Source organism: Sorex araneus, chromosome 1 (assembly GCF_027595985.1).
Source record: "Sorex araneus isolate mSorAra2 chromosome 1, mSorAra2.pri, whole genome shotgun sequence".
In the NCBI taxonomy this organism is placed as follows: domain Eukaryota; kingdom Metazoa; phylum Chordata; class Mammalia; order Eulipotyphla; family Soricidae; genus Sorex; species Sorex araneus.
In genome coordinates this window covers 352,302,163-352,319,644 of record NC_073302.1, presented here as the reverse complement: position 1 = coordinate 352,319,644, position 17,482 = coordinate 352,302,163, and the positions used below count along the sequence as shown (strand labels likewise).

Below are 17,482 nucleotides of genomic sequence, written 5' to 3'. Positions count from 1 at the left end.
TGTGGCCTTTTGCCCAAGGAGAAGTGACTTCTCAGTGTGTACTGGGAATTGATGGTAGTGTTGTCCCTGGGGGCACATCTGGCCCCTGTGGGAGACTCAGTTTCTAAGTCAGTCCCCGCCTGGAGTCTGAGTGCAGTCTCATGCCACACTACACAGGAAGTCTGGTCTTGAGAGGGTACCTGGAGGCAACTGGAAGCATTGCAGGAGCTGTGGAGGAAACTCACGGTTAAACAAATGGGGATTCACACAGAGGGGGCAGCCGAGGCGCCTGCAGCTCTGGAGAGGCCCACAGAAGCACTGAATGGATGCATCACGGGAATAAACCGGGCTACCGTCTCGAAGGACACTGAACCTCAATGGGCAGCCCATCCAGGTGGCACCCACACTTGAGTCTTGCACTGTTCCATCCATTTGTCCAGTCACTTTACTTAGTGCCAAGTGTGTGTGGCCACTGGGTATGCGGCTCGCCGAGAACAGGGAGACGTGCTCTTGGGCCTCCCGGGTTCAGCTCTCTCAGCATAGCAGAGCTGTGTACTTCAGCATACAAGGCTGCAAAGTGGGGCTTGCTCTGAGAAAGATGCTCAGGGCTCATGAAGGAATGAATTGCCTAAGACTTTGCAGTTATGAGAAGGAAAATGCAGGCAGATTGGATCAGGGTCAGAGGGTTAGAGGAGAGGCAAAGGGGGTCTCCATTGTAGAGAGCCAAATCTGGACTCTGGGTCACCGGAGGACAGTGTCTCTGCCAGGGCTTCACCGTTGGGGATTCTTCAATGAGGAGATGAGAGGCATTTTGTTTCAAAAGCAAGACTTTGTCAAAGATTCCTTCTCAGATGTCTTTAATACCTTCAAGTAAAACAGTAGCTGCTCCAATTTGTCAGGCTTTAGTCAGATAATTTGCCATTGCCACACATTTTATGTGTGTAATCGAAAAATGACTATTTTCCACATTGACAACATTTCTGAAAAGGCCAGTGTGATTGTCCAGACAAGGGTAATGGGAAATCTTTTTTGCTCATCATCTTTCCCTCCTCTCACAGTTTTCCTTCCAAGCCAGAGTGAATTTATAAATTTATGAGCTAAGTGGGAGAACCAAGTGTGATGTGATTACAGGAGTTCATTTTATCACTATCCCTCCCAGAGTGTGTTTGTTTCGCAAAGTGAGTTATAGTCAGATTTGTTTCAGACAGTCTTCGAGGAGCATGACTGGGCTTCAAGACCACAGTGACTGTGAAGACAGTGGTGACAGTTCCTCCGGAACGAACCAGGCTGGAGAAATGGTCCATCCTGAATTTTCACCCATGGTGACTGTCAGCACCAGGCTTTTTAGTGTCTCTGCGTCACATTGATGGAGCTGGCCTGGCATTTGGATTCAGCAGCGCAGCTGAGAGCAGAATCCTGCCCTGTGATCTTGTGATTTATTGCTCATGTTGCCCTCGAGGTGCAGTGGAGCATCTCTGCCTGCATTCAGGACCCATTTCCCAGTGGCAGTTCATCTTTATTACACCCTGAGCTTCATCTCTGGTTTGGAATGTTAAAGAGATGCCTCAGAAGAAAGGCTGGGATGCATTTATTCTCTTTCGAGACTGAATTCAAGGTTTACTCTCTCAAGTTAGTCTTAATCATTGCATCTCACGTGTTTCTTCGGCATGGAAAGTTGTACTTCTTGGCAAAACATAAAGAAATTCAAACAATACAGAGAAGAGGTCGAGAGCAAGTCCATGTCACTGTTTCACATCCCACCTTGGTGTCTTAAACATAGATTTGAAACCTTTAAAGGGGTTGTTTTTTCACATGGATATATTTACAGCTTCTATCAGGGTACTTAGCTATGGTAAATTCTTAAGGAAGTACTTGATGAACGAGCAAATTAATCAAAGGGTGGGGTAGAATAGATGGTGGATTTGGGCTAGGCTGTACCTCACTTTTCAAACTGTTGTCCTTAGACCAGTAGCAAGAGCACCCTCTGTAGTTGGCTAGAAATGCAGGTGCTGGGGCATAACACAGTGAGTAAGGCACTTGCCTTGCATGTGGGGAGCCGGCTGTATTCCCGGCACCGCATATGGTCCCCCAAACACCTCCATGTGTGATTCCTGAGGACAGAGCCAGGAGTAAGCCTGGCACAGCTGGGTATGTCCCCCAAATAAAATAAACAGACAAGAAATAGAGGTCCTAAGGTTGAACCATATCTAGTGAATCAGAATCTGCATTACAGTAAGATGATAAGTAATCTGAGATATTTAAGGGTTTGAGAAGAACTAGATGTATGCGTATCTGCAAATTAATGAACCTCCAAAATGAAACCTGAGGAAGACTGTGGTTTGCCTTTAGTGTCTGCAGTGGAACCTGTTTCCAGCCCTCAACACCGGGGAGCATGACCCGCTTCCTCACCCCCAGTGCCACTGTGACCATCCCTGAACATCCTGGAGAACTCGGGCCTGGCCATTCCTGAACTGCCATTGCTCGGGCTCCAATCTAAATAGAAGCATCCCATGCCACACAGGGAACAGTTCAGACCTTGGTGTAGAATCACAGAGCTGCTTTTGCACTCAGCCTTCACCCACCTCCCAAAGGCAGAAACTGCTGCCCAATTCCGAGGCCTGGTTTCCTCAGCTGTGATGTTTAATCCAGCTTTGTTGGATTGTGTGGAACAACAAGTCAGACCTTTGAGAATTGGCACATGCTTCCCAGTCCATATGTATCAATCCTTTTTTTTTTTAATTGGAGATGAAGTTCATATAACATAAAATATCACTATCACTATCATCCTGTTGATCATCGGTTTTCTCAAGCTGGCCCAGTAACATCTCCATTCGTCCTAGCCCTGAGATTTTAGAAGCCTCTGTTTACTCATTCTTCCCAATGGTGCCGCATTGGAGGCTTTTTCAGGGTCAGGGGATTGAGACCCATCACGGTTACTGGTTTTGGCATATGAATACACCATGAGGAGCTTGCCAGGCTCTCCTGTGTAGGCAGGAAACTCTCAGTAGCTTCCCAGGTTCTCCGAGAGGGAGAACTAGGCTATAAGATGTCGTCCAGGAGCTTGGTTTTATAGTCTCTGGATATTGGCCATTGATGGGATTACATAGCACCAGGGGCAGTTTGTGGGTGTGACTGCCAAGCTACTGGAAAATGGGGGATCTGGGCAGAAGAGGCCCAGTCTCGATCCGAGCAGGCTTGGAGATCTCAGCCCCGGGTCTCACACACCTGGGTTCCTCTGCCAGTTCCTTCATGCGTGAAGCTCGTCCATACACGTGGAGAGGGGCATTAAGCACATCTGTGGCTGGGTTCCGGAGGTCTTCAGCTGCCGGGGCTCTGTTGGGGGTGGGAGGAAGACTCAAACAAGGGGCCCTGGTGAAGACAGCCAGGCATGGGGGCAAGAGACTCTGAATTGCTCTCTTCCGGGAGCTTGGTTTTATATATAAAATCAACATAAAATATACCTTTTCAAAATGAGCTTTCTACTCAAATACTGGCCTTGTTCCAGAAACTCATAAATAATCTAACCACAAAAATTTCTCCAACACCTGCTTCTGGACTGAGACCTCTGGGAGGACCGTGAAGTGGGGTGGGCCAGCTCCTTCCCTAACAAAGCCCTGGCAGGTGCTCCTTTACCCCAGAGCAGCCTCCATGCCTTCGGACAGTCTGCCCAGTTGCGTATCTCCAAACTCCACAACACTAATATTCCAGTAGGAGCACATCAGATTGGATGGGATGTAACGTAGAAGCCAACCAATCTTGACTACCAAAACATTAATCCAGAAGGCTTACCTTGCAACAACAGCTCAGTAAACCTTCAGACAAAGCCTTAATGTCCCCATGGGGAGATGCAACAATTTTTAGGAATTTTCTTCTACAGAAATATTTTTTGATCATTATGATAGCCATTTAGTGATAACAAACAATATAAAATAAATTATTGTGGGCCTGCTACAGGGCCAGACTTGAGGGGTGGTAGGAGAGTGGAGACAGTGGTGATGGGTTGGTGTTGGAATATTGAATGCCTGTAATGCAGCATTATGAACACCTTTATGAACCAGGGTATTTAAATAAGTTGGGAAAAGGAACCAAGGGATATTTAAAAAAAAAAAGAGCTTTCCAGTGGCATTTAATGCATTCACAATTTGTGTAATCCCTGATCAAGTTCCAATATATTATCATTACCCCCAAGGAAAACGCCTTCCCCATCAAACACCTGTTCCCCCTGCAATTCCCAGCAACTGTGAAACTGTGTGCTCTAGAAATTTTATCTCATTCTGATATATATTTTAGTTAAGACACCATGCTTTACAAATGGCATTTTTAGTCATCAAGGAGGAAAAAACAGATTTATTCCTTCTTCCTGGAACGATAGCACAGCAGGTAGGGCATTTGCCTTGCACGTGGCCAACCCAGGTTTGACTCCTCTGTCCCTCTCGGAGAGTCTAGCAAGGTACTGAGAGTATCACGGCTGCACAGCAGAGCCTGGCAAGCTTCATGTGGCGCATTCGCTATGCCAAAAACAGTAACAAGTCTCACAATGGAGACATTACTGGTGCCCATTTGAGCAAATTGATGAACAAAGGGATGACAGTGATACAATGATTTCTTCTTCCACATAATTCCATTGATGTCCTTAAAATAGGAAGTTTGCTAATGAAGCACATTGGGAGTCTAGAGGAACGTGGCATGACTTTAAGTTAGTGGATCATAAAGCGTGGTCCCCAACCAGCATCCTCTGCATTATCCAGGAACTTGTTTGCTGGATAATGTAAATTCTTGGATTGACCCACAATGGCTGAATCATGATTTTGTGTGTGTGTGTGTGTGTGTTGTGTATGAGAGAGAGAGGGAGAGAGGAGAGAGAGAGGGAGAGAGGAGAGAGAGAGAGAGAGAGAGAGAGAGAGAGAGAGAGAGAGAGAGAGAGAGAGAGTGTGTGTGTGTGTGTTGGCGGAGGGGGAGGCAGGTCCCAGCACTCTTTTTCCTAGTGCGGGCTCAAATCTGAGGAGCACTGCTCCAAGGGGAGCAGGATGCTCATTCCCCAGCCTGGCTGAGGCCGCCTGGTACCCACTGCCCCTCTGCTCCCCGGCGCTCAGATACTGGCAGAGAGCAGAGGGCCGAGTGCACTGTGCGATGCAGCCCCAGCCTCAGTTGGAGAATGTGCCTGCTCCCCTCTGGCCCGGGGAGCATCGGCAGAGCCAGCACCCCTCTGATCCACACAGCAAGAGAGACTTCTGCTGTTGCTTCGTTCTTCCCCCTCTCAGCGTGGCCCCGCGTCCTGCTGCGTGGGGGGACTCTGGCAGAGCCGCCTGCTTGGTGTGGCACACACAGCCTGCTCTTTCGCACTGTGCTCAGGTACAGGCGGTGTTTCTTCTTGGTTGATTAATGTTCAGTTCCAGGTCTATTATGAACCTCCAGGCTTTAATTACTATACCATTACCCAGTCAATTCCTTGCCATTTTATATTTATGGCCTTTATTATGCCTCTGTATGTGCAATTGCCTAATTTTATTCTGGAAGGATTTCACCTCATTAGCTGGGTTTTATACCATTCTTCTCATCTTTCCAGATTGTTATTTATCTTGGTTCTCTGTGTGCACTTTCTATTATTTTTTTTAACCGAGTGATCCCTTATATATTTTTATCTGCCTTTTCCTGGAAGGCATGGTTCTTTTGCCCTCAGAAATAACTCTGTATAAACCCTGCTTGCAGAGGTGGTGATTTACCTGCCCCTAGTTCTAATTCTGTCATTCCTTCTCAACTGCTGGTTGTCATCAGACCTTGCAGGCTGAACCTTCTGCTCTTGACAGCCCCTCCACAGCAGCCTTCTCTAATGACCAATTCAGAATCAGGTAAAGGCCAATGATGACGTCCTTTTCTTTCTTTTAAAAGGATGTGCTGCTAAAAATAGTTTTAAATATTCTTTAAATGCTTTGCCAACACTCCCTCCCTCAGTCCTCTGCCTCAAAAGAATTTAGGGTTTGCTTCACTTGCTTTCTTGCATATTTTCTTCGTTTCACCCCACATCTGCTGCTAAGCTTGTTTTGGAACAACCCAAAAGATTTAGCTTATTGAATCATTGAGGTGATTCTGATGCACCCATGAGAACTATTGTTCTACAGGACTACTGTTCTACAGCCTTGTCAGGAAGCTCAGTAAGGAAGAATATTTACTCCACTTCAGTCCATATTTTAGCAAAATAAAAAAAAAGCCATCTCCACTACAGTTATTTTGTGTATTGTTGCATTTTTCTTTCAAGAGTTTAGCCGTATATTTAAAAATAAAAATTAAATAATGCAAATTATTGCTTTCCAGAGCATGAGTTCTTAAAATGAATTTAGAAATAGTGACATCAATAATCTCTGTCTTCACTTTAAAACAATATTTATCGTCCAGTGTAGGTAAGTTTTCCTGACTTTAGTTTTACAAGAGAAAATTCGTATTAAGGAATATGTCAGAGGTCACCAAGTTTGTTAGAAGTAACTTGAAGGAAAATTGTTTCTGCCCCTATGTAGTCACAATACTGTCTACTCATCTGTTAACCATACCAAGGCCTCTCTTGATCAAAGTTATTTCTAGCCATGCTGTTTTTAGTAGAAAGAGGCATGACATGTTTTGGTATGAATTAGTGTTGAAGAATGAAAATTCTGTCATCAGACCACCTGACTTCCTGTGCTGACTCTGTTCATTTCTGTGGTATGTGAAATCCAGTAAATGATGTTGCCACTCTTGGCCTCACTTCCCCACTGGAGCGGTACTTCAGTCACAGAGTTCTACATGGCTTCAATAAGACAGCCTTGGGCCAGAGCAATAATGCAGCCAGGAAGGCATTTGCCTTGCACCCGGCCAACCAGGGTTTCATGGCTGGCATCCAGTTTGGTCCCTGGAGCACTGCCAGGAGTAACTCCTGAGTGCAGAGCCAGGAACACTGCTGAATGTGACCCCACCCCTCTGTCTCCCAACCCCAAAATAAGACAATATCTGCAAAGAACATAGAACAAGGTCTGGGAATAAATGCTTTCAATTAAGCATGTGCCATTTGGCTGTGATCTTCTCTGCACCTTTCAGTTATATCCTGGTGTTTATTAACCATTGGGGGTGTCTTATTCCCCTCACCTATACTGTGGGCGCGGAGGGACAGGTGAGCTAGCAATCTGGGGCTTGAATTTATCTCATTTGTTTTCCTGGTTGGCAGGCTTTCTGTGAGGGCAAAGTTCTTCATTATAATTATCTCTTGAAATTTAGAATCTAAGCATTAAAAAGTGTTCATTTAGATTTGTCTTCTCAGGTTTTTGTCATGTTTGTTTAGTTTTCATGCCCTGGCTAATAATAAAAAATATAAAATATATATACTGGGAAAAAAAAGAATTGTCATAATTAGCTCTTGGGAGCTGTTTGCTGTTCTTTCCAGTTCTGTGCTTTGGCTTCTGGGAGCTACTTTTGGTGTTGGTAGGAAGGAATGGAACCTCGTGGACCTCTGTTTTCTGTGAAGTCCTCAAGCTGGACTTCAGCTTCAGAAGATCTGGTTCTGGCCATAGAATCTGCAGCATCACGCTGGGACATTCTTTGGTGATCTGTCTTTGTGTGTCGTGAGGAAAAGGGGCCCCACTCCTCACAATAGGATGTTCTGTTTGCTTTTGTTGTCCTAGTTTGCTTTTGTTTTGTTCAGTGTGGGAGAAAAAAAATTTTTGAGTCATTGAGGACAGGATCATTTTGACACAGCCTGTGAGATGCGCGGGGCTCTTGGGTGGGAATCCTTGATGCCATACCTGGTGGTACCTGGGGGCATGGCCCCAGGCATGACCTGTGTTTGCAGCCTTTGCTCACCTCTGCTCCTCTCCTGCCAGGAAGAGTCCCCCGTCGATATAATAGCTGGAACTTCCCATCTTGACCCTGTGGTGACCCTCCTTATCTGCCTGTTTCATGCGAAAACTCTGGGTGTCTGGTTGTCCATTCCCATGGATCCCAGGGGCTCCCCAGCAGGAGTCCTGTGCCCTGCAGCCTGGCTCAGGTTGACCTGTTAGGGAAAGTGTTGTGTGAACTGCTGACCAAGAGCTGCGCAGGGAAAGGACCTGGCAAGGGGGGCAGTCAGAAATACTGGCCCCGTCGAGTCTGTGTGGGCTTCCTTGCCCTGGCCTTGGGCTTTAACCTGCACAGCAGCTGTGTGCAATAGGGTGAACAAAGCTTCTGTCCATGTCATCAGGAGGATGAATGTGGGCTGCCAGAGTCCACCAGCGCGCCCTCGGCTCTCACACGGCCCGTGTTTCCTGTAGCTCAATGGTAGACGCACCGCAAGATGGACAGTCTTTATTGCTGGAGACAATGCAATACCAGCACATGTTTACTTCCTGCCCCTGGGGGCCTGTGAGATTCTGTGCTCAGAATTGGAACAACAAGAAAAAGGATAGGAAAGAAACTTCCAGAAAGGTCCAGTGATGAGAGAAGCACTCAAGGCTGGCTCTAGGTTTTGTTCCAGAGAGAGCAGAGTGGACAGGATTTGTGGGGGTGGGGAAAGAGTGAATATACCCCAGGAGAGCCAGCTGAGTCCCTGTCAGTGGGTGACACCCTGAGGAGGCCCCGGGAGCCGTGGATGGCTGAGGACCAGGGGGACTGTCCTCCACACCACTGAATGCCCACTAGGTTCTGCACAGCAGGGAAGCAAGAAGAAAGAGGGCTTTCCATGGGGAGACAGTTTACAGGGGAGAGCTCGGCAGAGGAACCCACTATAGCCTAGTCGTTTAGATTGATCATTATTGATCTCCACGAATAAATGAGACAAGAAGACACTTAATCGTTCTCATGGGAATAATAATATCACCCGCTTACCCACCTGCTGCTTATTTGGGGTCATTTCAAAGGAGAGAATATTTACTGCATAACCCGTAATGTGTCTTACACTAGTGTTTTGCACTAGTGCGCACATAGCCAGCATTCTGTTTCATAGGCATGCAAACAGGCGCAGCTTCCTTGGCTGGACAGTGTTTGCGAAGCTGAGTGATCAGAGCGGAATTCAGTGCTTCGCTCGTTGTGGTTTCTATTCAAGTACATTTGCTCTTAAAACTGACAAGTGAAAAAAAATGATAGATGTTCCTGGCTATTTCCAATTAGAACTTTTCAAGATGTTTTAGGTAAACATGGTTAATGCCAGGATGTAAAGATTGATACAGATATATCAGCATGTTAAATTTTTCAAAAACCTCCTGTCCAACTTAAAAATTACTCTCATTGTAGTAATATATTACCAGGAACATTCATAACCATGGTCTTTTCAAAATTGTTTCTGTAAGAATGTTGACCTTAAGACCATACAAGTAACATTAAAGATTTGCGTCTGCTTGTCTATAGAAATCAAGCAGGAAAGTGAGTATGTCTTTCCTTGGGTGGTAAATATGATGAGATGGATCGCATATTAAAGATTCAAAAAAGGATTTCCTCAAGCTGATTTGCATATTGATTACTTAAATTACTCTTTTATTTAGTACTTGCTAATAAACAGTGCCTTGGAAATGTTTCCAGAACATTTATTGGCTGCAGTAATTCTACCTACATTGTATGCAGATCACATCCTCATTAAATATTGATGTGCTCATGAAATGTTAATGGAATGTTAATGTGAAATGCATGCTAGGGAATGCCTGCCCTGCTTCTGGGAAGCTGGCTGCAGACTTACCTGTTCTCTGGCTTAAGATTCCTTCCACCTTTCATCTCTGTTTTTCCACTCCTGTCCCCACGATCAGGAGATGTTAGATTTGTATCTTGATACGGTTCTCTCAGATAGAGAATTCTGAAATGAGCAATAGCGATTCTCTGATGAGTGGGTTTTTCCTTATCCTTCCCTGTTGCTTTCCTGAAGTGAATTTCATTGAGGTGCAAAAGGAATTTCCAGGCAGAGAGTGGCTCAGATGTGCTTGAGCGGCTCTCCTGGCCTGACCAGGTCACCCAAACAAGACAGGACAGCGCTCACTTTTCAAGGCCTTCTGCTCGCTCCTTTCCTCCTCTCCAGGAGAAAGGATTTTGTTGAAGTTTTACATTCAGCTTTATCATACAGTCAATGCAGAGCATGCAGGCATTCTCCAAACAGACTGTAGAGGAGGATTTCATTGTAAATCCCAAGGACTGGGAGGTAATTCTTCAAGATGATACTCATTGCATTTATTTATTTGCATATGCTGCAAACAGTAGAAATCCCTCACAATATGGGATGGTTCATCAACTTCTTGGGGCATAGACAGAGAGAGAGAAAGAGAGAAGGAGGGAGGGAGAGAGAGGGGCGGGGATGGAGGGATGGAGGGGCAGGGAGGGAAGTGTTAATGACAGAAGCTGAGAAGCTGCCCCCTGTGGCAGGGAAGAGGAGCTTGGCTCCCTGGAGTGTGCTTGTGTAATAGGGAAAGGACCCCTGAGCTGAGGTGGGCCCTTGAGTTCTGTATGTAAAGTTGGTAGACACCTGTCCAGATGTTTGTGAGGTGAGTGCTATGCATCAGCAGCTCCCTCTGTTCTTTGTCTGGCATCAGCTGGGTCCTTGCAAGGATCTGGGCCCCATGTGCCCCGTGTTCTCTGTCCAGGGTGCACACTGTCGCCCGGCCTGTCCCTGTTCCCTGCCACTGATGCTCCAGGTGCTGCCCCTCCTTCCTGGTGGCGATGCATCTGGTCCCAATGGACTTGCTTTGTTCTGTGGACGCCCGCTGCTTTTCCTGCCTTTTGCCCCGGCACAGTGACAGCTGCTGTCCCACAGCTCCAGTCCCTCCATATTGGTTTCTGGGCCCAGCTTGGGGCTGTTCATGGTTCTTCTGCCCAGAGAGCTTTGCTCCCCAACTGTGGCATGACAACCCCTTGCAGCCTTTGGTCACTGTGTTTCCAGACTCTTGCTCTTTACCGCTGGTGACTTTTGAGAGATTGGGTGGCTCTGAAATGAAAGGGAATGTTGATGAGGCCAGCCCTGGTTTTTCTTGCTTGCCACATTATAGGGTCCGAATGCCTAGTCAGTGCCTAATAGGTGCTCAGTGGCTCTGACGAAGACCCGAATGAAATTCCATTTTTGTCATGAAAGAGTCTTCAGTCAGGGGGAAGATGTGTTGTGGTGGCCCTGAGAGATCCTGGCTTGGCGCTTTGGAAGGGCCCTGGGTGACAGCCCTGTGGGGGAGAGACAGGCAGCACCAGAGACATAGAAGTAGCTTCTTCATAAGACGGGCATCTGCACAGCTCTTACTCAGTTTCTTGATGGATCAGTTTGAGATTTAGTAGTTTTAGAATGGGGCGTTGCTCTTCGGTTTTATTCTTGTTCAGTCCATATGTAGAATTACTTCCTTAGTTCTGAAGGAATTTCTCAGAATAACTTAAGGTTAGAGGAGAATTTTTCAGATCAAAGAACTTCTTAGATCGAAAGATGTTTCGAAGGATAGATGAGCAAAGCATGAGGACACGGAATTAGCTGTGCTCTGGGAACACGTGTGGCCGGCCCCTCACATGGCCTATGCTGCTGCTTCTCCGTTCCCCTTTGCGTTTCTCTCCTCTTCTCTCTCCTCTCTCCCCCGGCCCTCCCCTCGCTTCAGTTTCCTTTTTCCTGTTTTCCTTTCCGGTCCCTTTCCTCCCCTCTCCACCTCTTCCTCTGGTCCTCACCCAGGTCTTATCGGCCTCCTCCCTGGGCCAGTCCACTGACCAGCCCTGTTTCCCCTCCCCCATTCCAGGGCCCAGGGAAGGGCTCAGCTTGCATCACTGTCCCTCAGGCATTGCCAGGTGAGCCAATGCCTGGGTGAGATCTTCAAAGAACATGGAGACCACACGTGAGGAGTGTATGGATAACATGTAGAAGTAGAGTCACGGAAGCGGTGTTACACAGCCTAAGGAAGGGGAGAGATGGCTGAGAGGAAATCAGTGTGGAACTCTCACTTAAAACTTGGTTATTATCTATTTTTGGCATAAAGAGGGGGGTATACCCGGGATATTGGTGGTGGGGAATGTGCACTGGTGGAGGGATGGGTGTTTCATCATTGTGAGATTGTAATCCAAACATGAAAGCTTGTAACTATCTCACGGTGATTCAATAAAGTTTAAAAAATTAAAAACAAACAAACAAAAAAACCTGGTTATTAACATTTGGCAAATCACCTGTCTAACTTAAAAGAAAACGAACAACAAAAATACCTCACAGTCTGGCACATATTCAGGGAAAAAATAAGAAGTCTCTATTCTAGTTTTTTTTTAAATAAGCCTATTTCAAAATTCATTTAGGTAACATAATTTGTAATACTACTATAAGTCTTGTTTTAGCACACTCTTGTTTTGAAAACTGCATTGGCACCTCTGTGTAAGGGGAAGCCGACAAGCTGAATGTGCTCTTAGGGGACGAAGGAGGTCTTAGGACATTTGGGAACGGCGAGCCTTGGAACCTGCGGCGTGTCCATTTCGCCTCCTCCGAGGCCTCAATGCAGCAGTCGGGGGGAGCGCTCGTTCCTCCCGGGGGAGAGCCGGCATGCCTGGGCCCTCCTACTCCATGCTGACCCTTCCTGCCGTCCCTTTCTGTTGCAGATTGTGCTGGAGAACAGTAGCCGGGAAGACAAGCACGAGTGTCCCTTCGGCCGCAGCAGCATAGAGCTGACCAAGATGCTGTGCGAGATCCTGAAAGTGGGCGAACTGCGTGAGTACCCCGGCGCCCGAGGGGCTCGGGCAGCACCAGGAACTGTGTGCTCTGGGGAGGAAGCAGGGGGTGATTAAAGTCTCCAGGGTGGAGAAGTTTCAGGCATTGTGACTGAACTTCAACTATTCAAGAGTAGTGCGTATTGGAACCACCTGTGCTTGGGGCAGGGAGGCTCTTTTAGGAAAAAAAAATATGGGTTGGTTTGTTTGGGCTTGTTTGTTTGTTTAAGATTCCAAGGTGTGGCTGCCACCCCCCTCCCCAAATCATTTTTCCTTTAAGAAAAAAATGAATTCTTCAGTTAGAACTCTTGCTTCCAATTGTTTGGAATGCTTTTTCCAAGAAGCAAGAACCTACATTTAAAGAAATGGGTGATTGGTGGCAGAGAGGTAATGAAGTAGGCAGGGCACTTACCTGGCCATGAGCCATGGCCACCCAGGGCTCATACCAGATGTGGTTGCCCGATTCCAGAGCACAGAGTCAGGACTTAGCCCTGAGCACCCCTGGGTGTGACACCCAAGAAATAAAATTATTAAGTAAAAATATGTAACTGATCATTACATGTGGTTATGGACTTTTCTTACTTAAATTACAAGTTTAAGGGAGGGAAGACATCCAGAATAAGAGGGTATGTTGCTTATATTGCTATTTGTTATAATTTTACTTTTAACCTACTGTGGTAAACCTGATTTAATCTGTTCCCATAATCACTATGAATGTTGAACCTCCTTAAAAGTACCAACTTCCATTCTCTGCAATTTTAGAGTTGACACCTGTAATTTTGCCTTGTATGTGAATATATCGTGGGCCCTGGGCAGGACTACATAGACTAGGAAGAAGTTGGATTTCAGGTACTATTATGAGAGCATGATACACTTTCACCACTTATGAGCTTCAGATAATAGTCTGAGATGATAGTGGGAAGTAAATTGATGATTACCTTGGAAAGGGGGTCATGTTTCACATACAGTAGAAAGGACCGCAGGTACTGCTAAGGTAAACTGGAAAACTAGAGCTAAATATGAGAAATGCTGACGCCTTGAGGCTGCTTGCCCAGGGAGAGTGAGTCTTCATCCTCCGGCTGTGGAGGGCTGGGAGGGAAAAGCTAAGCTTGACATGGCAGTGCCATGAAATTTTATTTGTTACTTAGGAGTTCACATGAGTTTCTAAGTTATAACTCAGGCCAAACAAATCCAAGTAGCTTAAGAGTACGAAATCTCTGTTCCTCATCAAAATAGTACACCATTTATCTGAGAGATTTATGTGTCAATATACTTGGTTAACTGGTCACCACTACTTACATTTTATTTTGCCTAGATTCTGCTCTTCATTAGACTAATTTGTAGATATCCTATCTACAATTTAGCTGAGTGTTTGTTCATAGGATGGTGGATTGAAGAATTGAATCAAACAGGCCCTACTGAATTCACTTTTCTTTTTAAATTGAATCTTCGTGAGATACAGTACAAAGCTTTCATGTTTGAGCTTTAGCCATACAATGATCAAACACCCCTTCCTCGACCAGTGCACATTTTCCATCACCAATGTCCTCAGTATCCCCCGCACCCCCCACCATCCCAGTCCTCACCCTGCCTTTATGGCAGACGATTGCCCCAATATACTCTTCTTTTGTTCTTTATAGTTTGCTCAAATTTTCCCACCACCATTCAAGCCTGCCTGTTGGGGGCAGATGCTAGATCATTTATTTTCTATTGCTCACTTTAAATATGATGAGTGGTCATGTGCCCACCTTTGTGGCCCTGTACTTCTGGAATTCCAAGATTGTAAATGGTTGGGATCCAGAGATATCTCTGGCACTAATCCATTTTGGGATTCAATTGAGAGTCCCTGGACCAGGCCATTGGTGCACTAAGATAGTGCTCGAAGGCAGATTGTGGGCGTGACAGCCAGGATGCTGAGTTGGCAGGGATGGCCCGGCTCCTCTGCCGCCACCATGTGGTCTGGAGTCTTAGTCCTGGAACCTGCATACCTGGGCCTTGCCTCTCGCAGCTGGTGGTTGCCGGGGTTTCATCTGGAGTGGGCAGGGAGAGCACACCTGCTCCATCTGGGGTGCCCCATGAAATTGGCTCTGTATGGGGCCCGGAGAGATCTCCGGTGATGTGGTGTCTTCCCCTACTGAGTGCTTAAATCTGATAATAGTGAGTCCTAAGTACAGCTCAATCTAGGAGGCAAACTCTAGAAACACTTGCTAAAAAGTCTTATTAAACCACGTGAGAGTTTCAGAAACTGGAGAACAATCTTTGTCTCTGTGCTGACTCTGCTTGTGTCCTTGCTATTGTGCCATGTTGCCCTTGCCTTATCCCCCCAAAGGCACCTCTGTTCATCCGTCCCCGTCCTGCTGACAGTGGATGCTGCCTGCCTGCCATACCCACATCTGTACTCTACTTTGCCTAAGAGCAATGCGTCTCTCCTTCTCTAGATCAGAACAGATGAGGAGGAGGAAGAAGAGTAAATGGTGCAGAAGGAAGACACTGAATTCTTTGACTTGTTTCCTCAGTACAAACTCACAAGCTTCATTTATTCACACACATCTTAATGTTTTCCCCACACATCTTAACAGTTTCCTTTTGTAGACTATTCAAAAGGAATAAGGAGAGGAGAAAGGCAATATTTCATTCATAAATATAAAATCATAGAAAGATTTTTTTCTTTTGGTGTGACTTGAGATGTAGTTAAGCACACCATCTTTGGTTCTTCTCTTGGTGGCTGAAACGGAAGTGGCTGAGTGAAAGGCACATTCAGTCTGGGGCTCATTGGAGTTGCAGCCTGAGTGTAGGCAGTGGAAATGGAGATGTGGGTTGGGCTGGTGCAGCTCAGTGAGACCCTCCCTGGTGTGTTGGAGGGAGAAGGGTGCCAGGAGCTTTCCCAGATGGATGTCAGGTGTCTGGGGGAGCAGGGGGAGGCGCGGGGCAGTGAGGTGGATTCTTCCAGACTTCTTCAGACATGCTAGTCATCAGGAACATACATAACAAGACTGAGTTTTCAGGTGTGTGTATTTTCTAAAGGCCGTTGGTGCTCTATCTCTCTTGCCGCCCGTGTTGGCGATGGTCGGACGAAGGAAGGAACGAGGACCAGGCCGGTTGGTGTTAGTTGCAGTTTATTCCATTCCCATCTCCATTCTCCTCTGATTCTCCTCCTGCTTCTTCCTCCCCCATGTTGCTTCATTCTCCTTCTGGCTCTCCCAGCCCACTCTTACAGTCCTAGTTAAATCTCAAAGCATGAAGAGTTGGGGTTTACACATAGGTGTGGTCACAATCAACAGAGATAAAGTCCTTCCCTCAGGGGAAGCTTTTGCTAGGACAGATTCTCATCCAGCAGGAAGACTCTCCCAAGACTGAAATTCCAATTATGGGTGTGTTTCTCCTTTTCTTAGTCCAACAAACATATAAAAACTCATAATATTAATCATTTTGTATGGACACAGTAAGAGATGCATTAAGCTTATAGAATTGCTCTCCTGGAGCCATCTCGCTTTCAGACAACAGTGCACAGGCCAGATTAGTCTTTCCAATCCTTAGCAGGGTCCTAATCTTGTTGATACTTTTTTTTTTTAATCATGACACCATTTGTCCATGACCAAGCTCTTAACTTATAGTTAAGTATGGTGGCGCTTTGGCCTAGCCCATTTAGATGCCAAGGTAGCTCACAGCTTGCCCTGGATCCCTTCAGTCCCTCATCAGGACCCTGGTTTTGGGGTGCTAGGAACTAAGGGCAACTGAGGCTTAAGTTGAGAAAGCAGATGCCCGGGAGGGAATATTATTTGGAGTCAATTAACTCCCAAGTTACAAAAACATTATATTAACTGTTTTCCTGTGTCTATACAAAAAGGACATTGTAAACTTTTCAAAAGGAATAAGGAGAGGAGAAAGGCAATATTTCATTCATAAATATAAAATCATAGACTTCTGAGGAATCTGACCTTACAAGTTAATAGAGTCTGACTAGGGGAAAAGGTGATAGACCAGTTGAGGAAGAGAGCACAGAGTTTACAGATAAACACAGTGGAATGGAAGTGCCTTGGGAGCACTGTGATAAACCCAAGATCCCTGTGGCAAGGGAAACAGGATATACCAATGTTACCTTAAAATGTTTAGAGCTGCATTCCAACAAACACAGAGGAATGGAGGTGCTCCAGGAGCACTGTGACGAGTGTCACCCAGTAAACCTAAACTCTTTGTGGCAGAGGAGAAAGCATAAAACAATGTTATCCTACGCAGGTGAACTTACATCCTGGCTCTCCATGTCCCACTTCCTGAGAGATGCTTCTGCCTTCCGGCCTCAGCTGTCCAGGCCTTATCTGTGCAGCAGGACTCGCCCTGGGCACCTAGAGCCATACTCATATAGAGTCCCCTCCCCCGCACCAGAGGTTCCCAGTCTTATTTGGCATATTGCTCCCTTTCACGAAAAAAATTGCTCTGGAGCAGATCATGCTAAGCAAACAAATAGAAAGTGTGCTCCCTATGGTCCCTGAAGTTACCAGCCGCCACCCCATCATTCCAGGAGCCTCAGTGGGGCTTCCGTCACGGGGAACCTCGTGTAGGCTGCAGAGTCGTACATTGGTTGTTAACAAAGAATCTGCTTCCACCCAGAGTTGCAGCGACTGCGGTGGTGCTGTATGTGCAGGGATGGGCTGGCCATAGGATCCTCAGCTGCCAGGAACTTGGCTCTGTAACGTGGAATGGAAGCTGGGACTGAGACCTGTTCCTCCGAGCTATGAGCCTTTGTGTGTGTGTGAGTGTGTACGTGCTGGGAATCTGTTCGGATCAGTGCTGTCTCCAGTGCTCGCCAGCTTGACCTGTTGTTTTTTACTTACGGGGAAGGCCGTTTTGGGTACTCGAAGGCTTACAAAACACT

At 46.3% G+C, this 17,482-nt stretch overlaps 1 protein-coding gene across 3 annotated transcripts in view; it reads left to right on the top strand.

Annotated features, from left to right (window-relative positions):
- ELMO1 (engulfment and cell motility 1) overlaps positions 1 to 17,482 on the top strand; it is a 545,070-nt gene that overhangs the window by 280,004 nt on the left and 247,584 nt on the right. For all 3 annotated transcript variants that reach the window (XM_055132324.1, XM_055132311.1, XM_055132316.1), the window contains one exon: positions 12,502 to 12,610. In XM_055132324.1, coding sequence (XP_054988299.1) covers positions 12,502 to 12,610 — 109 coding nt within the window. The remainder of the gene's footprint in view (positions 1 to 12,501; positions 12,611 to 17,482) is intronic.